This window comes from Bubalus kerabau, chromosome 21, assembly GCF_029407905.1.
Source record: "Bubalus kerabau isolate K-KA32 ecotype Philippines breed swamp buffalo chromosome 21, PCC_UOA_SB_1v2, whole genome shotgun sequence".
NCBI classification, from domain to species: Eukaryota; Metazoa; Chordata; class Mammalia; order Artiodactyla; family Bovidae; genus Bubalus; species Bubalus kerabau.
The window spans coordinates 65189908-65213785 of record NC_073644.1 but is presented as its reverse complement, the minus strand read 5'-3'; the positions used below and the strand labels follow the sequence as shown (position 1 = coordinate 65213785).

The following is a 23878-nucleotide window of genomic DNA, read 5'->3' as shown; positions in this document are numbered from 1 at the left end:
GCATGGATTCTTAACCACTAGACCACCAGGGAAGTCTCTAAAATTGTTCTCTTTTAATTGAAATATAGCTGATTTACAATGTTTCAGGTGTCCAGCAAAATGATTCAATTAAATATGGATTCTTTTTCAGATTTTTTCTATTAGTATAGGATATTATAAGATTCATCAGACTTATCACAGCGCCTACACCTTGTGGACGTTGTGACAGCGTTTTCCAGTCTAAGAATCACACTCTTAGCAGCATTGACAAGTCTAGTCTGAAGAGGTGCACTTGGAAAGAAATACCTTTAAAGGTGGATTATTTTTTAAATATTTGAAAAGCATTTTGGTCCATCTTTTCTTTCCTTCATGCTTTCCTCTGCATTCTGCATCCTTTTCTCTCCCTCCCAATGCACTGATAATATATAAGCATGTATTGCTTTGCTTAAATTACAAGCCAAATTAGGCAAAAATTCAAAGGTTTTCTAAAATATATATGCTATACATATTATTTGGGGCTTCCCTGGTGGCTCATATGGTAAAGAATCCGCCTGCAATGTGAGAGACCTGGGTTTGATCCCTGAGTTGGAAAGATGCCCTGGAGGAGGGCATGGCAACCCACTCCAGTATTCTTGCCTGGAGAATCCCATGGACAGAGGATCCTGCAAGCTACAGTCCATGGGGTCGCGAAGAGTCGGACAAGACTGAGCAACTAAGTCCAGCATGCATATTATTTATATATATGTATATGTAAGCTTTTCTACTACACTTGATAAAAGTTTGTGAAAGAACATTCAAAAAAGAGAAGAGATGGAGTAATTGGAAAACATAAACTAAATGAAATGGAAACACTGAATATGAAATAGAAAAAGTGGAACAAGCTAGATAAAAGATCATGATATAGTCCAGTTGTTTTCAAACATGGCCTAAACATTTGGCTGACCAAAAAATTTATGACATTTTGATTCCATTTTGACTTAGTATGAATAAAATGCTAGATTTCTAATAAAAAAAAAAGATATTCAACAAGCAGCAAAGGTTTACTGTACAGTACAGGGAACTACAATCAATATCTTATAATAACCTATAATGGAAAATAATTTCAGAAATAATATATGTGTATATGTATAACTGAATCTCTGTTATGTGCTGGAAATGCTGTAAGTCAACTGTACTTCAACAATATATATATTAAAAAATTACAAGCCAAGAGTAAATCTCCATATTTGTAAAAGATTAGTCACTCTAGCTTCACTTAAGTATGCTGTGTCCAGTACAATGCTGTTCTCATCTTGGTTCACAAAGCCACAAGCAAGGAACAAGCAGAAGACAGAGAGGATCAAAGGAAGGTCTCAGGACACAGTTAAGTTCTGCGAGTCAGCAGGTTGCCTGCTTCGTTAGGGACGCTCCCTGCGGCGTCTCTTCTCCAAAGTGCTGTTGGTATCTACACTGAGGATTAGTCTTACTGTCAGACCCATGTTTTTCTAGTCATGGGTCTTCACATATTCCAGGTTGCCTATTGGGGCAGAAACTAAATATTAGCATCAAGAGATACCCAGATGATTAAAGACACATAATGTTTTTCTCTATTCAGTAGAATCCGTCAGTCAGGAAAGCACGCACTGGAGAGAAATTAGAAAGGGAGCAGAAGATCACTGTCTTTTCTCTTAGAGAGCTTGTACTTAGGGGAGTGTATTCTTAGAAGAGTTTATGTTATTCTTCTATTACAATGCAAATTGTCAGAAAGTTTATTATTAAGAGAAATAATACCTATCCATATGAAATCAACTGAAAGTCTGCTGCTGCTGCTGCTGCTGCTAAGTCACATCAGTCATGTCCGACTCTGTGCAACCCCATAGATGGCAGCCCACGAGGCTCCCCCGTCCCTGGGATTCTCCAGGCAAGAGCACTGGAGTGGGTTGCCATTTTCTTCTCCAATGCATGAAAGTGAAAAGTGAAAGTGAAGTCGCTCAGTCGTGATCGACTCTTTATGACCCCATGGACCGTAGCCTACCAGGCTCCTCCGTCCATAGGATTTTCCAGGCAAGAGTACTGGAGTGGGGTACCATTGCCTTCTCCACCTGAAAGTCTAGATGACCCAAACATGAGAACATGTAGTATGTAATTATGAATTTGCCCAAATCTATAAGGGGTGTCGTCTTCCAGAAAAGCCTGAGGTCATCAGAGACACTTGGCGTCGATCGGTGAGCATGCTGGAGAAGGGGTGAGCCGCGTGAGGTGCTAGAACGTGAGATGAGAAGACGCAGCGTAGCCAGGGCACAGTGAGGTCTGCATTGAAGTCCAAGGCATGTCTTGACAGAGCACAAATCATCTCTGGCAGTTGCTTAATGTCTATGAAACTTATTTTCCTTATGAAATGAGAATAACAATGATAAATAATAATTTCAACCTTACAGGTTTGTAAGGAGACTCGAGATGAGGTCTGAGATCATTTTATAATTGATAAGCGGTGGGGGACTTCCCTGGTGGTCCAGTGGTTAAGACTTTATCTTCCAGCGTAGGGGGGTGATTGTTCGATCCCTGATTGGGAAGCTAAGATCCCAAATGCCTCAAGGCCAAAAAACCAGAACATAAACAACAGAAGTAATACTGTAACAAATTCAATAAAGACTTTAAAGATAGTTAACATCAAAAAAAGTCTTAAAAAAGTACAGTAAATAAGCTATGATTATGATGATAATGAAGGTGATGAGGATATTTTTCCTCCTTTCTATTAAGAGTTGTGAGAAAAAGCTTCTCTCTGCTCCTTTAGAAATAGAAACTCTAAGGATGCTCTTCCCCTCACCTCAGACATCATCCCTTTGTTTAGGTTTGGTGTGTGTTTAGCAGAACACAGAATACTCTCAAGGAGCCACGGATGGAGGTGGAAATGAGTATGTGTGGACATGATGTGTTTTGTGAGTCAGCCTGAGTGGAGATCTCCACAAAGAACATGAATGTGGTCAGGTTTTTCAACAATAAAATTACTATGGGTTAATATATGCAAATTGTGTAACCTTATGAATTTAAATCCTAATATTTAATTTTAAATTAGATGATCTGCTTACGTAAGTATCTGTAAAAGTAACTTTTACATATAATAAAATAGCAACATTAACCAAATCAGTTTTATATTAAAAAAGCATTCTTTCTTTTAATTGCTTGCTTGGCCTAGAAAACAGTGCCGGTAGTCCCACAATTCGTCCAGGGAAAACAATCACATGGTATAATTATTTTGTGTTTCTTTATTCTGATAAATAGAGGAAAAAAACAAACTATACAGCACATGAAATAATATGCTGTAAATAACAACTGGCAAACGTTATAAGACACTAATTTAATATTTGAAAAACTATGTACACATCAAATCTCTATCAAGGAAAGGCTGAAAGATATCAAGTCAAAATTATTGACCAACTATTTTGTTGGTTCCCAATGCCAAATCCATAATTTTTAGCATCTAGATTAGATACTAATTTCAAATCAGATATATTAAAAGTAAATTCTGATGTCTTCTTAGCTCAGCAAGGAAAAGTTATCCTTGACACTTATTTCCAGCAGCTGGATCTACTTCCTAGATATTTGAATGAAACTAGAATATTTGTGATAACTATAGTCTGAAAAATATCCCTAGGGCTGCTTCTGCGTTACTACTCTAACATTGCAGGTAGAGCATTCCGCAGTTCCCAGATAGTACACCCAGATCTTTGTGCAAGTGGCTACGGTGAAGACTGGTAGAAATCAATGTGGATAGAAAGACGAAGAAATTAGAAAGAGGTGGGCCTGATGGTGGTAGAAATGCTAAGAGCAAGATCAGGACAATCAACCAGGTCAAGTCAAATCACCCAAATCTTCTGCTAATCAATGTTAGAAGGAAGTAAACTGAAAGGACTCATCATATGCTTCCAATTAAACTTAAATCTATTTCCTTGTGGTGGTTCCTTGATGTTGTTGTTTCTATTCTAATAAAAACCAGTTGTAGTTTCAAGGGCAAGAGATTTTGCCACTGAACAAGATGCTGTCATCCTTCTTGATAATAAATAGGAATGGATGATCAGCTCGGAACACACTGGACTCGGGCAGCTGCTTTTCCACAGTGTTGCTTCCTGTGGTGGTGGTGGCCTCTGTGCCCTCCTCGGTGACCTCTATGTAAGACTTGTGCATCAGCTTTGATACATACAGACGGCCTCCTGCAGCTATACCAGAGAGATCAGCTCTGGATTCATCAAAGATATCTCTCAGCCCTAGGGCTTCTAAATAGTGCTTGATTTCATAATTCTTCTCTATCTTGAACTGAGGTAGAAACACTTCGACATACTGAGGCTTCATTTTTCTTGGATTGGTCCAGTCCATTAGATTCTGAAAAGTCAGTTTGTTTTCAATCTGTAGAAATAGTTAAGAGGCAATTTAGAACCATATGGTTAAGAAACAGATGAAACAATAGCCTCAGAGGTATATGGTTTTCCATAACAACTGGATATTTGCTTGTAAGTATGTGGAAGGGTGCCAGCGGAGTCTGGAAATGGGAAATGATTAAAACAAATGGTTCAAGTAATCTTGAATGAATCATATGTTTAATTTGCTCTGCTATGACAAGGTGTGGTTTATTTATATTGATATTTCAGGGCATTTCTGTTCTCTGCCCACGTATTAACATATATAGACAAAGTAGAACAGTGAGCAAGTGAAGGAATTTGGGACTCAGAGATCATCAGAGGGAGAAAGGAACTCAGCAGTCATTTGAATCAGTGTTTCCTGACCATTTCTGCCTCATGAAAGACACGGAAAATAACATTTGCACAACTTGTAAGAGTAAACCAATGGAACCCCAGGTAGCCAACAGCAAGGAGCCCAGAGCTGTAGCCTCGGGACTTGTGCGATCACCATCCCCAGCGCGGCGCCCACACTGGGAGATCTGGATACAAATTGACTCTGCTACTTCACACGTGTGACAACTGGAACTCAAGGCAATGTAGGGAGGTGTGCCCAAGACGCACAGCCTGCCCTTGGTGACATAGTGCATGCGTGTGTGTGTGCCCCGTCGTGTCCGACTTTGCAAACCCATGGACTGTACCCCGCCAGGCTCCTCTGTCCATGAAATTCTCCAGGCAAGAACACTGGAGTGGGTAGCCATTTCCTTCTCCAGGGGATCTTCCTGACCCAGAGATCGAACCCATGTCTCCTGCTTGACAGGCGGATTCTTTACCACTGAGCCAGCTGGGAAGCCCCTAGTGACAGAGTGAGGGACTACATATATCTTTCCAACACCACTGCCCCAAAGTGACTCACAAATTGAACTCACCAACTCCTTAACACTGAGAATTGATCATAGATTATTCCAGATTTATAATGGGAAGTTTTCATATGAGCATTGTTTACAAATCTTGTATTAATAAATGAACAAATGGGTGAGTGACTAATTCTGACGACCTGAAATCTTGAAGCTGGTGGATGAGAACACGATCAAGGGTCCTAGACATCTTCCTATTCCCCAGCAATGAGAGCAACAGTGGTAACTTACTTGGGACAGGTCATTATCCGGCAGCATTATGTACATGCTTATACCACCATGATATCTGAGCTCAAGAACCTGCATGGATGGATCTTTAATGACAGACAAATTGAACTTCCGTTCTTGATGCATCATGGCCACTGCTTTCCCAGGGCACTGAAAGTCAAGTCATTTAAAGAAAACAATTAAAGCCCTCCTTATTTCATGTGTTGACCAAATACAGTGGAATAGTGCTGCAGGCTTTTCTTTCCAGTGGATTTTCCCCAGCTTGCTGCCAGTGGCGGTCCTATTGGTCCACATCTCGAGTGAAACCACAGACTTTGAGAGTAACTACCTGAGTTTAAAACTCACCAACTGTGTGACCTTGGGAAAGTTACTTCACTGCTCTATGTCTCTACACCTCATCTCTGTGATGGAGGTAAACACAGCCTCTATTGCATAGGATTGTTGTAAAGATGATGTGCCCTACTGTAGCTAAGACTTGGAACATTGCCTTGCATTTAGTGTTTTATCTGAAAATGTCTATATCATGTCATGAATAATTATTAAATAGCATTATAATTCCAAGTGATTGCTATAGATTTTTCTCTTATCTGACGTATTATCCAGGCAAGTGTTATAAAAATTACAATTTAATAATAGGGTGTTGTAAAGCTTTTTTTTTTAATTCCTATGAAATATTTGACAAATTAACTTGAGGAAAACACAGTATCTCTTATCTTTAGGATACCACTTCTAGATTTAGAAACATAATAGAGATATAATAAACTGTCTTTTCCTAAAAGATATTGTGATCCTGCAAGTTTTTCAGTATTCCTATAAAATCTCCCTTTACGAAAGAAGATCCTATAGAGGAGGACGGATAAATTTTATGCTTCAATCATGGGCTCTTCTTCCTCCAGAAAGGTTGTCCTTTTTGACCAAGAATCCAAACCCCAGAAAGAGCACCCATGATACAGTAAAGGAAAGAAGGTGCCTTCCTAGTGAGACAGGCTGGTGCCTTCTCACTGAGTCTGGAACCATGGGGGCTGAGCTGCAAAGTCTCATTTCCAAGCTAGGGCAGGGAAGATTCCCACAGCTGAGTTATGCTGGAGAAAAATTGAAACCAGACTTCTTAACAAAAGGGTGATTTCACCAATTTTGGATGGAACCAAAGCTGTCAAGTGATATAGATTCTACAGCATATTATATTATAAGCTATATATTAGAGCTCTATTATAAAGGATATAGTCACGAAGATTATTTTAAACAATGTTATTATACTTTATGTTAATACTTACAGATATTTTATTTGCACATACTCATATTTATTTAAATAAGCCATTATTTAAGAGCAAAATACAAACAAACAAAACCCCACAGACATTGCGGGAAAGAGTCATGCTTCATTTTCATTCATGGAAGTGAGTTAACAAATGCAGTCTACCAGAGGAGTTGAAGGAAAGAGTGGGGAATAAAAGCTCATTTCCAAATACCATTAACACTGTCAGCCCCAGTCATTAAAATTCTGTGTGTGTGCACTCGGTCACATCCAACTCTTTGCAACCCCATGGACTATAGCCCGCCAGGCTCCTCTGTCCATGGAATTTTCCAGGCAAGAATACTGGTGTGGATTGCCATGCTCTCCTCCAGGGGATCTTTGCTACCCAGGTATCAAACCTGAGTCTCCTGCATCTCCTGCATTGGCAGGTGGATTCTTTACCACTAGCCCCACCTGGGAAGCCCCATTACAATTCTGGGACTGTCTAATATGCTTCATTTTGCAATTACACAGCTAACATCTCTATCAGACAGAGTTATGGTTTATTAGGAGTTATTAGGTTTCAGTTTTTTCACTTAGGATTTTCAAAATACTTCTGTGCCCCTCTCTGTGTTCTCATAGAGGTACCTACATTATAGACTTGCTCCCGAGTTGGGCTCTCCTTAGGACCCTGCAGTTAGGACACACAGCAGGCTGGCCGCCCTCCATGCGGGTGCTAAAGGCCACCAAACTCCAAGTCCTTCTGGCATCTGATCTACTCTGCTCAAGTTTCTTCTCCTTCCTCCCAAAGCGCTCCTCTCCCCACAGACACGGCCTGCTAGACAACCTCTTACTGCCCATCTCCTCACTTATCAGTCATCTTTGATTTCCAGGAGCTCTCAGCACTCCTGTGTCTAAAACTTCTGATGTGGAAAGATGCAGAAAGAACATTTCAATAGCATTTTCCACTTAAAAATAAAACTATGTTTAAGCGTTAAATCTGAATTTTTATGCTTCAACATGAAAAACTGAGGATTGAAAGGAATTTGTTGTTGTTGTTCAGTCACAAAGTCGTGTCTGACTCTTTGTACACCATGGAATGCCACACTCCAGGCTTCCCTGTCCTTCTTTATCTCCAGAGTTTGCTCAGATTTATGTCCATTGAGTTGATATCTAACCATCTCATCCTCTGCAATCCTCTTCTCCTGCCCTCAATCTTTCCCAGCATCAGGATCTTTTCCAATGAGTCAGCTCTTCGCATCAGGTGACCAAAGTATTGAAAGGAATGTTCTAGGTGAACTAATGGAATCACTTGGTTTTACTTGTGAGAAAGACTATGGGTTTAAGGTTCATGTGCTAAGACAAGGCAATTCCTGTGAAGCAAGGTAAGGACCCTAACGTGGCATGTCTGACTACAAAGTCTTTGATGTTTCTACTATACTAAGATTATTGTGTGAAAGTGAAAGTATTAGTCTCTCAGTCATGTCTGACTCTTTGTGACCCCATGGACTGTAGCCCACCAGGCTCCTCTGTCTGTGGGATTCTCCAGGCAAGAACACTGGAGTGGGTTGCTGTGCCCTTCTCCAGGGGATCTTCCCAATCCAGGGATTCAACCTAGGTCTCCTGCATTGCAGGTGGTTTCTTTACTGTCTGAGTCACTAGGGAAGCCCTGTAAAGGCATATTATTGGCAAAAACCTTCCTAAATTAAACAGAATTCCATACCTTGGGAGATCTGAAATGGCAATTTTGGGTCTGGTTCTTGGTGAAGGCTGACTCCCACTTGCCTTTGAAGTACACGGCGTTCACCAGCACCATCACAGCAGATGAGCTTATGGTACCTTCATGAAAGACATCCCTGATTTTGCCTTTTGAAAAATTGAGAAAAAAAATGTAAATTTTAAAAAGCTAAAGACAAGATGAATATTTTTCTTATCACATAATTAAAATGATCGTGATATTAGTAATAATCTGTGATCAATTACTTTGTCCAGCACTTTCCATGTGCAATGCTTTATGTGCGATATTTGGTTTAATTCTCACAAAATCCCTGTAGGGAAGGCACTATTATTATTTCTGTTGCCTGTTGAGAAATCTAGGGCATAGAAAAGTAATTTGCACAAAGTCACATAAAACAGGATTCTGGCCCAAGAAGACAATGCTCAGAGACCTTCCCTAGACACCAAACTGCATTCATTTATTTGAGGCCATAGCATTCCAGGTATAGTTTAAGGCCATTTCATTCAATGGGCTAATTCCTACATTCCATGTTTATGAAATTTTTGCTAAATGCCTTGCACTATTCTGGATACTGAACAGGATCCTATGGGGTCTTCCCTGGGCAGGCCTTTCCCCATAACCTCTCCTTTAGCTCCTCTCTCAAGTGCCTGCTGCTGCTACTGCTGCTAAGTCGCTTCAGTCGTGTCCGACTCTGTGCGACCCCAGAGACGGCAGCCCACCAGGCTCCCCCGCCCCTGGGATTCTCCAGGCAAGAACACTGGAGTGGGTTGCCATTTCCTTCTCCAATGCATGAAAGTGAAAAGTGAAAGTGAAGTCGCTCAGTGGTGTCCGACTCTTAGCGACCCCATAGACGGCAGCCCACCAGGCTCCTCCGTCCCTGGGATTCTCCAGGCAAGAACACTGGAGTGGGTGCCACTGCCTTCTCCTGAAGTGCCTGGATAATAGTATTTGATACACATTTGCTGGTGGCAGTAGTGGTAAAGAATTTGCCCCCAATATAAGAGAAGCAGGAGACTCAGGAATATAATGGGCTTCCCCAGTGGCTCAGATGGTGAAGAATCTGCCAGCAATGCAGGAGAGCCAGGTTCAGGCTCTGGGTCAGGAAGATCCCCTGGAGGAGGAAACGGCAACCCACTCCAGTATTCTTGCCTGGAGAATTCCATGGATAGAGGATCCTGGTGGACTACCATCCATGGGATCACAAAGAGTCAGACACAACTGAAGGGACTTAGCATGCCCACGTTTCCTGAGTTGTCTTGCAGATGTAAAAACCTCCCCGGAGGATGTTAAGTGCCTAACACTGGAGCCCATAGCCTCAGGCCTCTTGGAGCCTAAGGACTGAGAATGTGAACCTCTGCAACACCACCCAGGTGCCTCAGCAACAGCCAGAGAATTCTTCACGAGCTGATCACCACTCTGCAACGCCCCACCTCCCCTGGCTTTTAAAAATGCTTTGCTGAAACTCTTCCAGGAGCTCGGGGCTTTTTGGGTCTACCACAGGGACCACTTGCTTGGTCCTGCAGTAAACCTTTCTCTGCTCCAAACTGATGGTTCAGTTTGTTTGGCTTCACTGTGTGTTGACCCCGTGAGCCTATATTAACAAGTCCAGTGCGGTGGGGGCACCACCTTAATGCAGTTGCAGCGTCCTGGGGTCACAGCCCTGTGCTCAGTGTGGGGTGGGTACACAGTGTCTATGGCCAGGCCACCTGCTTGAGCTGAGGGCAAGGTGACGGCCAGGGAGAATTTCCATAAAGCTGGGACTCTTTATTCAAAACTTGAAAGCTTCGAAGAGCTGACTGTATTTGGGGAAATCCTAACTTATTCTGATTCAATAGGAAGAGTAAGATTGGAAAGGTTGGTGGCAGGAGCCAGATAATTGAGCCTGGAAAGTCTGAAAAGAATTTTTTATTATTTTGAAGGCGATGGAAAAGCATTGTTCAGGATTCACTGAAACACAAAAAAGGACATGGTCATGATGGATCAGATTTGCCTTTCTAAAGGATGACTCTGGCAGTGTGCGTAGGATTGAAGAGGGGGTGGAGGGAGTGGGGAGGAGGAGGAATAAAACCTAATAAGACCAGGGTAGGTTTATTGGAATATTGGCATCATTTTGAAGTGTTCCTCCAAATAAGTATTGAGTCCATGCCCTCATCACAGTGAGAATAATTATACATAGATTTGCATGAGAAAGGAAAAAGGGGAAATAAATTACTACTCCAAATAAAGAAAGGTACTAGTAATCTGATACACCAAAATACTTTAACACTAAATGGAAGGCAGGAGGAAAGGGGACGACGGAGGATGAGATGGTTGGATGGCATCACCAACTCAAAGGACATGAATTTGAGCAAACTCCAGAAGATGGTGAAGGACAGGGAAGCCTGGCATACTTTAGGGTTGCAAAGAGTCGGAACACAACTGAGCGACTGAACAACATTAGAAAAGTAATTGCATAGTTTTTTGATTTATGAAGAGTATATTTGAAATACACAGTGGCTAATGGTCAAATTAACTCTAGTGAAGTAACGATGAATGAGTGAGCAAAAGCAAAACCGAGCCCCTGTATTCTTGTTTCCTGGAATAATTATATGCCTTTGAATGTTTGCACTTAAAGGTGCAAGTTACATGTCTCATATTTTTGAAACAGAAACAAACAGCAAATATGTATATATTGTTCAGAGTATAAATCAAGGCCATTTCTTAGGTAAAGAAATGACAAGCTTTGGAATCATTGACTAAGGAAACAATAAATAGATTTCTTTATTTCTTTTGTACTAAACCAGACCATTAGCTGGAACTTCATTTTTAGTTGGAAAGAGACTTGTCAATAAAGAAATATGCTTTTTTGTGGAAGGAACCACCATTGCCAGATATACAGTTTTGAAAATGAAGAGAATTTAAAATTAAATTTATTTTTTTTGACAGAGTGTCATAAAAACTATGTGTGTGTATGCTCAGTCGTGTCTGACTGTTTGCAACCCATGGACTGTAGCCCACCAGGCTCCGCTGTTCATGGGATTTTCCTGGCAAGAATGCTGGAGTGAGTTGCCATCTCCTCCTCCAGGGGATCTTCCCAGCCCAGGGATCTAACCTGTGTCTCCTGCATTGGCAGGTGAATTCTTTACCATTGTGCCAACTGGGAATTCCCTGGACAACAACTAGAGCAATTTTAAATAACAGCAATCATTACTTCTGATAAGCAGGAGCAGTTTCTCATATGTACAAAAGATTCCCAACTTTAAAATTGGGAGTTCTCAATATTCACATATAACTGACAGTCTTGCAGATAAACAGGGCATTGCACTCACCATGGGTCTCATTTTCAATCCATTTGTTAATTTTATATCTGGTATCTTCCACATCATTTGTAAAGTCAACTCTTTCCACTTTGGCATTATATAATTTCTTAGCACACTCAATATAGTCCTATAAATATAAATGATATACAGCTCTATAAGTAGCTCTATAAGTAATAAACACAGTTTTTGTACTTACAAATCACCACCAACTAAGCACCATAAGAGATATATATTTGAAATTGTCCCCTCATTTCCACTACCTTACTCAAGGACTACGTCCTGCCTCAAAGGTGAAGAAATAGGCTGGGAGGGAGGACCGGGGAACTCGAAGTCGAAATTGCGGAGCAAGCACACTGAAATGCACTGGGGAAGATCAGCAGGGCTTGTGGCTGATACCACCCCTCAACTTCACCACTCTTTCCACCATGAATATTTCAGGGGCCTCCTACCTCTTGCCCCTTGTTTGTGTCATTCTCTTCCTACTGAAACACTGTTCAAGAAACCTAGCAGATCCCACCGTAATCAAGTGATCACAGATAACGCTGCCAGCAATAGGGTTAATCAGAATCCTGCCGGGGGGCAATGAGGATAATATAATGAAAATAAAGCAACAACCGTGATATTTTCTATCAAATCAGATGGAGGAGTGATCTAAAGAAAGGGTGGTCACCATTTTGCAACATATGTGTGTTAGCTGCTCAGTCGTGTCCAACTCTTTGCAACCCCATGGACTGTAGCCCTTCAGGCTCCTCTATCCATGGGATTCTCCAGACAAGAATACTGGAGTGGGTTGCCATTCCCTTCTCCAGAGGATCTTCCTGACCCAGGGATCAAATCCCAGTCTTCCACATTGCAGGCAGTTTCTTTACCGTCTGAGCACCAGGGAAGATTTTTATGACATATAAGAGTATCAAATTAACATTTTGTACACCTTAGATTTACACAGTGTTATATGTTAATTATGTCTCAATAGAGCTGGAAAAAATATGACTCTAATTATGAAGAAACATCAAACAAATTCACACTGAAGGACATTCTAAAATATAACTAGTCTAAAACTGGACATTATGAATAATCATTGAAAGTGTCAAGATCCTTAAAGTCAAAAAAAAGGCTAGGGAACTGTTCCAAATTGAAAGATACTAAAGATACATACCAACAAAGCACAATGCATGATTCTGAAGTAAATTATTTTGCTATGGGATGATGTAATGATGGTTGATTAGACGTAAAAGGATCTAAAGATTAGCTGATAATGATCTAACCGTGTGAATTCCCTGATCATGACGGTTGCACTGTGGTTATGTAGGAGAATCTCACTGTTTGTAGGATTACACCAAAGACTTCAAATATGATTAGGGATTTCCAGTGGTTCAGGAAAAAAATTTTTCTTCTCTATAATACTTGCAACTTTTCTGTAAGTTTCAGATTATTTCAATATAGCTTTTCTTTTGAAAAGTAGAAGGAAGACCTAATAAGTCTTCTTCACTAATGGACTGTGAATTTTAGGGAAAAGAAGACAAATTTGACCCAAATACTTGGTGGATAATTCACTGAGAGAGAACACAGAAGAAAGAGAAGTCAGAGGACAGGAGGGGCGGTACATGAGAGTCTGGAGGTGCCTGCCTGAGGACTGGAAGGAGGCAGGTACAGCCACAGAGCGTACAGAGGCAGGGAGAACAAGGCTAAAGAGCTACACACGTTTTGAACACGTAATCTCTCCTTGGGTAAGAAAGTTAACTGAAAATGGAACATGGCTGAGGACAGAAAGTTTAAAGAACACTAGTGTTTTAGGGATGCCTGGAGGAACAAATATAAACAAAAGAGACTGAGATGAAACAAAGAGACTGAGTAGAAAACCAGGAGAAATCAATACCATAAAAACAATGAGAGGGGAAGGTTTCAGGGAACATCATTCATGGTGAATACTATGAAGAGGCAGATAAGATAAAAACTGCAAAGTGTTCATAGCTTGGGTGTCTACATGGAAGGCAGCAGTCAACTTCATAAAAAAGGATTTCAGGGGAGCATTTAACATAGAAGCCAGATTGCAGCGGATTGAGGAGTAAAAGGGGGGTAAATGGACTCCGAGAATACATATTACTCTTTCATTAAGCTGGATTTTTCAAGCTTACATTTTCAGTCTGACAAACAATAAGATGGGAAGGAGAATCATTGAGCAGCTTTTAAAAAAAAAAACTTTAGAAAAAAGGTACCTTGTACATACATTTATATGCTATGAGAAAGAAGAAAGTAGGTTAGTAAAAGCCCAATAAAGAATATTGTTGGAAAGATAACACCAAGGAAAAAGTAGGAGGCAAGAAAGCAGTGGAGGAATTGACAATTTAGGAAAACTGTTTCCTCTGAAATTGATGGAAAGAGGGGAAAAGATCAGCAAATGGGTTGGGATATGAATCCCGCCTCTATTTGCTTTGTCAAGAAGACAAGACCTTCAGTTGAAAGTGATGGTGGTAGTAAGGGGCTGTTGGGAATCTGAGAGAAGTCGGAGAGTTTTCAGAAACTGCCATCAGGAATGAAACACCAAAGCTGGCTATTCGACCCACGAAGAACGTCTGACCGGGACGGCAGGGAGACTGCCACGCCGTCGTGGTAACTGCACACCTCCAGGCTTCCCGCAAGCATTGCCCTGCAGCCCAGGCACAACTGTGAGTGAAGTCACGGCACTGCTCCCGACTCAGAGCTTTGTTGGGGGAAGAGAATGGGGAAGGAATGGCTGAGAGCAGTTCAGTGTAGGAATAAATCTAGGCAAGGAGAGAGCTGATACGCTGAGAGAAAGTCGAGAGATCAAGAGAATGAATAACTCAGTGCAGCTGAAGAACAGGTGGAGTAGTGATGAAAGAATGAGAAGCACGCGGTGCTGTGACCACACTGGAAAACTGGAGCTGTAGACTTCCGGTCGTTGATGAGTGTCAGGGTGTGGCTCAGGTATCTATAGTGGTGTAGAGAGAAGGTCAGGAAACTGTGGAAGCGGAATCTTCCATAGGGACACGGAGTTTATTCAAAACAGTGGCAGAATCAGGTATGGAATAACATGTACAGAGGTCCTACCCAAGGCACATTTAGCAAGGATTGGGGGAGGAGGGGGAACATGGGGTCAGAGATAGTGGTTGGGTCTTCTATAATACCATACTTTTCACAGAGACTATTAACATATTATTATCTTTATCAATTGTAATAGAATATGTATCCTCTTATTTGAACCCATACTCAAATGTGAGTTAAAAAGTGTTATAAGAAGAAATGTAAGCAGCTTGGAGATTATCTATCTTTGTACTGATCTGATTGAAATTTGATGATAGGTACATTTAAATCAAAAGTAGTTTTTAATAATAACTTATTATACCTATAAATGTTTGGGAGAAAAAAAAAAAAAACGGCTGTCTTGTTTTCAATGATCTTGATTAGACCTCACCTTTACTGTGCTTCTGGGTACATTGCAAGGAGAGTCAGAAAAAGGAACACAAAAAACAAGATGCTATAAATAGCACCATGATAGACTCATCAACATCCAGGCTACGGCTGAGGGTCCCTCAGGAAGATAACAGCATCTGTGGAATTGAGACTCAAACCGTGGCTGAACATCATGGTGGCCCCTGTAAAACTTGTGTAGGATACCTTTGGGAGGATTAAAAGCAAAGTGACCTAATGCTTCATAATTGACAGGTTGCCAAGCAATTCGGGAGTGGCGCTGGAAAGGGCAAAGAATCTGAGTGGGCAACAGACAGACGAAGCAGTAATGACTGGGCGGGACACAGAGAGCTGGAAAAGACGCCAGCAGAGACCAGCCCAGCGACGTCACGGACTGGAGTTTTATAGTTGTGTGAGACGTGGAGAATTAAAAGGGAGAACAGACTTCCCCCAGAGAATCGCGGCCACTGTGTCTGCTTAAACAACACTACCAGCTTCTGGTTGTCATAGCAATGACGGTCAGGCATACCAGCATGCAAGAGTGCGTCTGGGACTTGCTGGTCTTTGAATGAGGAGAATTCCATGATGAGGGAAATCAGTCTGCTGGCCTCAAGTTATTCACCTCCTGTGTTGGGTCTTAGCTGCAATTCTACCACTGGCCAGCCTTATACAGCTATGTCTCTTACCAAGAACTCTTTTATAAGTATGTGCCATGTGCTCAGTCATGCCCAACTCTTTGCAACACCATGTCTGTACCCACCAGACTCCACTGTCCATAGGATTAGGTAAGAAAATTGCAGTGGGTAGCCATTCCCTACTCCAGGGATCTTCCTGACCCAGAGATTGAACTCATGTCTCCTGTGTCTCCTGCATTGCAAGTGGATTCCTTCCAAGCTGAGCCATTGGGGAAGCCCCCTTTTATAAGTGATCTTATTGAAAAGATAAGTAACTGCTGGGAGGAGAGATGGAAGGGCATAGCTGAGGGAAAAAAAAGGCAGGTGAACTCAGCACTGGGGATGAAGAACTGTCCTAGAAGACAGAAAACTCAAAGGAAAAGTGAATAGGCTTTTTCTCTGCTGCCCATAGACAACCCTAAATGCACTGTCTGCTCCTCCCACCCCAGTTCTAACTCCACATCACTGCCAGTGGACAAGCTTTCTCTGTCTTGGAGCATGTCAGTCTAGTGACCCTGAATATGTGATCACTCAGGTGAAGAAAAGCTGTACTTTGGAAATAAAGTGATACTATTGAGAAGGCATCTGGGAACCTAATTAATAGCCACAGGAAAAAAATATATCACCTTGGTATGGCCCCATGGAAAGGCGCAAGCCTTTATTCAGATGATAAATTGAGCAAGACTCAGGTTCATAACAGAAATAACCATCTAACATAGGAGCCTGCACTTACTTTTCGAATATCAAATACTTTTTCTGCAAAAAGTCCATTGGCAATGCTGAGTTCATAATCCTTGTGGGATGTGTTTATATCAGACAGAACTCTTTTCAGTTGAGACTGGAGTCCTGGCTGCTGTTAAAAAGATTTATAAAAAATTATTCTTGGGCTGCAAAGATATGTCTACTCTTTTTACACATGAAATAAAACACGTATAATATTATCATAAAAGAATTTAAAAGCAATGATGCTTATTAAAGCAGGAAACAATGTCACATACATGTAAAATTTTCACCCTTTTTCTCAAAATAGTGTCTGTGATCAAAGTTAATTAAAGGAGTTAGTGAAATAAATAAATAACCTTAAAATAAAACTATTAACAGAAGATAATGAATTTGTCTAATGCATGTACTAAATAATTCATTTTACCAATGTAAGTTGACTGTGAATATCAAAGGATAAAACGCAAACATTTAGTTCCACGCTATCTTGCCAAATTTTAGCTAACACATAAGTAAAATATTGGCTTACTTGATAATTTACAAATAAATTATCAAAAATTGTATCTGGAATACCCACAATACAGAAATCTGAATGAGACATGATCCTTTGCTTTAAAGGGGAGAGAAAAATAGAAATATATTAGTGAGATGGGGATTTTTCTAAATGGAGTCTTACAGTCTCTTTCTCTAGAAGAGCATATTGTCTTTACCTGAGTATCAGAAGAGTTTCCATGTCTTGAGAAGGTATTAAAGTGAAGCACCTGTAAACAGGCAACAAGGAAAGCAGTCAGCAAGTAGTGGCAAAGAAGAAGAGAACCAATAAAAAATAAAGCGGACATCCCGCTGCTGGTGGCTGTGTGTGTGTTAGCACACAGGGCGGCAATGGGCTGTGCAACTGTCCTACTGATGTGTTTAGAACAAGACTAGTCATTGGGGAAAGTATCACAAACTGGGAGAATTCATAAATCAATGGCTACAAAGTGAAATATGTTTAATAATTTTGGTTTGCTCATTCTTGGGGATCAATTTAATAATCACTCACTGATTAAACCTGAACCAGAATCAAAAATAGTCTCATAAAAAAATGAAAACTTTGTTTAATGAAACAGGAGGCAAGACTGGGGCTAACTACACATACACCAAGACATAAAAGCAAGAGATTTCCCTGGTGGTCCAGTGGCTAAGACTCTCTACCTCCAATGCCAGGGGTCCAGGCTTGATTCCTGGTCATGGAACTAGATCCCGAGCACCACAACTAAAGCCTGGTGCCACCAATTAATAAATAATTTTTAAGACATTATAAAAACATAAAAAGGAAAACTAGTTATTGAGTATCTAGCAAATATTAAATAGGAAGCAAAATTGGGATTTGATAGATATAATTTTTGATCCTACAATTATTTGAGAGGCTTCCCTGGTGGCTCAGTGGTAAAGAATCTTCCTGCCATGGGTTTGATCCCTGAGTTGGAAGATCCCTTGGAGAAGGAAATGGCAACCCACGCCAATATTCTTACTTGGGAAATCCCATGGACAGAAGAGCCTGGCAGGCTACAGTCCATGGAGTGACAAAGAACTGGACATGACTGAGTGACTAAACAAACAAAAAAAATTACTTGAAATTAAGCAGTTTGGGGTTTCCTTTTCAGCATGGCTCTCAATAACCCCATTATTCTAATAATTGTTCCTATGCCCATCTTGATTTCTTATTACATTTTATCTGCTTTTTTCCAGGCCCTCTGTCTCTGGGATCTGAAATGCAAAACAACTCCATTAATAGGAAGTAATAAAATGTGCCATGAGTGTGAAAATCACTCGTGCAGCTGTCTGGGGCAGACTGAGTGCATCCTGCCTCCTCGGCACAGGTGGGCAGTGCGCGGAGCAGCATTTATCTTGTATTCCCCCGACCAATCGTCTGAAAGATCTAAATAACTGCCAGGCAATGGTGGATTTGTTCTATTGTCTCAGTTTGTGACTCTCAGAATCTCATTGGTTGAATTTTCTGTAGAAAGATGTAGCTTTGCCTTAAGGGACCTTTCGGGCTTTGTTTGTGTGTGAGGAGTTGGAGTAGGGAGAAGGTTGGAAGGACTGTTCTGATGCAGGGTAAAGAGACACGTATGGGAATTTAACTAAACCAATGTTGCTATCAGGGCCTCTGCGAGGGATTTCTACTTCAAAGCCTCAGACCCCTAATTACAGCACCATCATATTGGCTTGAGGAGAACGGAACCGCTCAGAAAGGGATATGAAAGCTTACGAAGGCTCCTAGTATCATTGTCTTAAAATGCCACAAAGGATTGGAACCTAACCTCAATTTCTACATCCTCTTAATCTAGGATGACACTATGAGATGGAATGAGAGAGAAGGCAAAGTCTACAAGGCAAATTTGATATACACATTCGTTCTATTCACAAATGGGGTCTTTGCAGACATCAAGGACTATGCCTGGAAGCCTGGGTGTCATTTTTCCCCTAGTTCTAGGCAGTTGTGGGGCAGGAAGAGCATCAACACCCTTTCTCATCCTTCAGGGCCTTCAAGGATACTGTGGTTACCTCTTCCCAGCTGATCCAGTTGACTAGAATATTCCAGGGTTCGTGATTCTGCCTCATAGTTTTGTGGTCAGTTTCACTGTGCCTGTGATTCATTGACAGAACGCTGAAATTACCAATTTAAGAGACTTTCCTGAATGTCCAGTGGTTCAGATACCCCCTTCCAATGCGGGAGCTGCAGATTCCATCCCTGGTCAGGAAACTACAACCCCACATGCCTCGTGTGTGGCCAAAACACATAAAATAGAAGCAATATTGTAACACACTCAATAAAGACTTCACAAAAGGTCCACATCAAACAAAAAAATCTCAAAAAAAAGAAATTGCTAATTTGTCACTAAGAAAGGAAGGTTCAACAAGGACCCTCCTTCCCATGGAGTTTATTTTGTAATTACAAGAGGAGGAAACAAAAGAATGAGTTTTATTACTTGGATTATGTTATTATAGGACTTCCCTGGTGGCTCAGATGGTAACAAATCTGCCTGCAATGCAGGAGACCTGGGTTTGATCCCTGGGTTGAGAAGATCCCCTGGAGAAGGGAAAGGTGACCCGCTCCAGTGTTCTTGCCTGGAGAATCCCCAAGTATAGAGGTACCTGGTGGGCTACAGTCCATGGGGTCACCAAGAGTAGTTTTTCCAGTTCTTACTGATTTGTAACATTCATGTTAAAAGTTTACCTCTCAGTACCCCCAGAACTGAAAAAGGAAAAGTTGCAAAGAAAAGTCTGTATAGTCAGTCACCTCAGTACGAGATGGAAAGAAGCTCTAGCCAGCTTTTGTTCACTGAACTTGAACTTGGGCAGCCCCGTTGCATATTTCCTTTCTAAAATAAGCCCTGGAAGTTGGAGGGTCCATTTCTATCATCTTTGAGAAAGATTTAACCAAGAGAAGGCTGAGAAAATTCTGAAAGTCATATTGATTGTTATGTAATGCTATCTTTAGTAAAATATATATGGCTTTGTGGAAAAACATTTTGAATGGTGTCTGCTCCTCTGAGTTCTAAACCTTTTACTCACTACCTCATAAAAACAACCTAGTAATTAACTTAATTAACTGAAGCTTAGCAAAGTGAAAGGAATCTTCTCTTCTTTTTGACCAAAATTTCTGTCAGACTAACTTTTTAAATTTCCTGTAGCTGTCTTTAAAAAAAAAATTCCCCAAGGTCACCATTGGATAGATCGGCTATTTGAGAATATGTGGATGTACCAGAAACAGACTCACTTGCTTCTGAAACATTATGTTTTTTAAATAATGAATGGAAATCTTTTTTTATTAGTTGTTAGATTGATTTTTCCAAAGTCAATACCTGTATTTATTAAAATATTGACTTCAAGATAAGTGAAGCTTTATGGTAGTGTACTTTGAGCTACCTTTCAGTTTGCTGACTTTAGGGCAAACAGCTCTTCCTCTTGGGGCTATTTGGTGGTGTCTAGGGACACGTTTTATGGCACCCCACTCCAGTACTCTTGCCTGGAAAATCCCATGGATGGAGGAGCCTGGTAGGCTGCAGTCCATGGGGTCGCTAAGAGTCGGACACAATTGAGCGACTTCACTTTCACTTTTCACTTTCATGCACTGGAGAAGGAAACGGCAACCCAGTCCAGTGTTCTTGCCTGGAGAATCCCAGGGACGGGGGAGCCTGGTGGGCTGCCGTCTATGGGGTCGCACAGAGTCGGACACGACTGAAGCAACTTAGCAGCAGCAGCAGCAGCAGCAGGAACACGTTTTATTTTCACGATGGGGGAGAGGTGTGCGGATGACATCCAAAAGGAAAGGGCCGGGGGTGCTGCAAAACCTCCTACAAGGCACAGAACAGCCCCTCACAACAAAGAATTCTCTGACCCAGAAGGTCAATAGAGCCAAGGTTGAGAAACTCTGCTTTAGAATAAGACCTTCCTGAGTTTACTAGCACAGAGATGATGTGACAAACCCTGCATAAAACCGGGGAAATGATGCCAACTCCAGGGTTACTGTGAGCATCAAATAAGATACGCGGAGAGCTTATCCCAGAGCCTGACCCTGATGGAGTTTCCAGCTGGCTGTTGTTATCATTGCGTTAGCGTGAGGTGCTCAGTGCACGGGTTAGGAACCACTCCAGCTCTGGGACAGCAGCATTCTTAGACTCTGTCATTATTTCCTAGCATCAGCTACTGGTGGAGCAGTTCAGAGAGTGAAACAAGTCTTTCCAGCTTCCCTGACTGCACAAATAGCCCTCAACACGTACTCAAGTGTGAGAGGTCACAGCAGGGATCCTGTCCCTCTTGCACTTAAGTGTGAGAGGTCACAGCAGGGATCCTGTCCCTCTTGCACTTAAGTGTGAGAGGTCACAGCAGGGATCCTTTCCCTCTTGCGCTGGTTTATGAACTAAAATAAGGAGTCGGTGGGCAGAAGGTTGGGCATCGAAGTTGCAACATGCAACTCGGCCCTGGTATCTCACCTGCTGCTGACGCACTGAATTTCAATGGCAAACTCCTGAGAGAAGGGAGAGAAACCATGAGCTTTTTGCCTCCCGGCAGTCTCGCTCAGGGTAGTGGGCAGGAGTGAGTTAATAAGCTGTTTCTAAATGTGGTGGGGAAGGTGATGCTGGCGGCAATGTGACAGGCATCCTGGTGGGCTATGATCATCCAGGCTGCACTACTATGTCACTTGTGGGCAGGTCACCAGTGCCTAAGCTAGGACTTCACTGGCATTTCTTTCTAGCTCTTCCTTCTCATCCATATTACTCAGGTGTGCATGCATGTTCAGTCCTGTCTGACTCCTTGTGACCCCATGGACTGTAGCCTACCAAGATCCTCTTTCCAAGGGATTTTCCAGGCATGAACACTGGAGTGGGTTGCCATTCCCTTCTCCAGAGGATCTTCCCGACCCAGGGATTGAACCCGGGTCCCTTGCGTCTCCTGCATTGGCAGCAGGTTCTTTGCCACTGAGCTGCCATCACTCAGGCTGAGGCTCTCTCCTTCCGCGTGCACCTGGAACGTCCATCAAAGCTCAAGTGCCAGGCCCCATCCCCGTAGTTTCTGATTCAGTAGGTCTGAATCCAAAGATTTCGCATTCCTCCTGAGATCTCCAGGTGAAGCTGGCATGGGAAACACACTTTGAAACCCACACTAAGGCACAGTATCAAAGCTGCAGTTCTGGAACGGTTCCAGCTTAAAGAGCAGGGGTTGCAAGCTGCATTCTTTCCTCCCCCTGGACGGGGTCCACTGAGAGGTCTTCCTTTACATGAGACCATTGCAGTGCAATATTCTCTTGGGAAAAACTGTTCGCCCTGATGATCAATTACAGAAGTCATAGTTGGTGATGCAGTCAAGACTGACCTTATCAATCTGAGAAGCACAGTCACCCCTCGCACCCAAACGAACCAGGGCCAGGGCAGTGAAGAGGCTCAGAGAGGAAAAGAACACGTTTTCACTCCCTTGATTGCTGTCCATCTCTCTGAACAGGTTGAAGCAAAAGTCTGCGTCTGCTGCAGCGAGGGAGGCCATGGTGAAATGGAGTACAGCCTAGAGAGGGAGAAAAGAAAGAGCTCTGGGTACGTTTTCTGTGGATATTATGGGGTTTCTTTTTTAATTAGAGTATAATTACCTTACAATGTTGTGTTAGTTTCTGCTGTACAATAATGTGCATGCTAAGTCGTTTCAGTCATGTCTGACTCTTTGCAACCCCATGGACTGTAGCCTGCCATGCTCTGTCCATGGGATTCTCCAGGCAAGAATACTAGAGTGGGTTGCCATGCCCTCCTCCAGGGGATCTTCCTGACCCAGGGATCAAACCTGCGTCTCTTATGTCTCCTTCATTGGCAGGAGAGTTCTTTACCACTAGCGCTACCTGGGAAGCCCTGAATCAACTGTCAGTATACATATATCCCCTCCCTCCTGAGTCTCCTTCCCACCCACCCTGTTCCACCCCTCCAGGTTATCACCAAACACCAAGCTGAGCTCCCGTACTGTACAGGAACTTCCCACTAGCTGTCTGTTTTACACATGGTGGTCTACATATGATTTTTATATTCATTCATTTTTTTAAGTCCAAGGCTTCATTTCTTCAACCTTGGATGTAACGATCAAATAACTCACAACAAAAAGAAAAAGTTCTTTTGGCCCAGTGTTCTTGCTATCAACGCTCTAAGACTGTCTTCTGGCAACAATATTATGATACCTTTTTAAAACAACATTGATCTTTTTTAGCACGATGTTTCTGTATTTCTGCCTGTGCTCTCATATTCACAACCAGGCATAGTCTCACTGTTCCTGGAGGTGGAACTTCCAGCTTCAGTGATCTTTGATAATTCTGTTTTGAGTCCCAAGCAAACACATTTATGGGGCCTACTATTTCTCAAATCTCCCAGATTTCTAAGCTGAAATATAGCAGGAATGCTATTGTTGCTGTTGTTGTTTAGTCACTAAGTCATATATGACTCTCTGCGACCCCCTGGACAGTAGCCTGCCAGGCTCCTCTATCCATGGGATTTCCCAGGCAAGAACACTGGAGTGGTCTGCCATTTCCTTCTCTGGGAGATAGTCCCAACCGGGGTGGGAGCCCACGTCTGCTGCCTTGGCAGGTGTATTCTTGCCGCTGAGCCACCATGGAAGCCCCAGAAGTGTTGTTACAGTAAAACAAATGTTACATTAGACAGTCTATTCAAGGGACTATATTTCAGGAAGAAAAATTGTGTGTTACATTCTCTCTCTTCAAATAATTTTCAAGACTTCATGTTGATTGCCAAAAAACCATAGTATTTA

The 23878-nt window shown here is 42.0% G+C and overlaps 1 protein-coding gene across 2 annotated transcripts; it reads right to left on the bottom strand.

Moving 5' to 3' along the window:
• Positions 1 to 3963: 3963 nt before the first annotated feature.
• Positions 3964 to 22621, bottom strand: SERPINB7 (serpin family B member 7). Of its 2 annotated transcripts, XM_055559527.1 has the most exons (7): positions 22454 to 22621; positions 17302 to 17352; positions 16605 to 16721; positions 11778 to 11895; positions 8455 to 8597; positions 5501 to 5647; positions 3964 to 4362 (listed from the first exon to the last, which is right to left on the bottom strand). In XM_055559527.1, exons 1-7 carry the CDS (start codon positions 22619 to 22621, stop codon positions 3964 to 3966), a joined length of 1143 nt encoding a protein of 380 aa, XP_055415502.1. The 2 variants fall into 2 exon arrangements, with proteins under 2 accessions (XP_055415502.1, XP_055415503.1); XM_055559528.1 differs by lacking the exon at positions 17302 to 17352.
• Positions 22622 to 23878: the final 1257 nt, after the last annotated feature.

Coding starts and splice junctions, on each gene's coding strand:
- SERPINB7 (XM_055559527.1), bottom strand. CDS start 22,621: ATGGCCTCCCTCGCTGCAGCAGACGCAGACTTTTGCTTCAACCTGTTC. Junction 17,353..22,453: donor GTGCTTCTCAGATTGATAAG/GTCAGTCTTGAC, acceptor GCCTGTTTACAG/GTGCTTCACTTTAATACCTT. Junction 11,896..16,604: donor AAGTATTTGATATTCGAAAA/GTAAGTGCAGGC, acceptor TTATATTTATAG/GACTATATTGAGTGTGCTAA.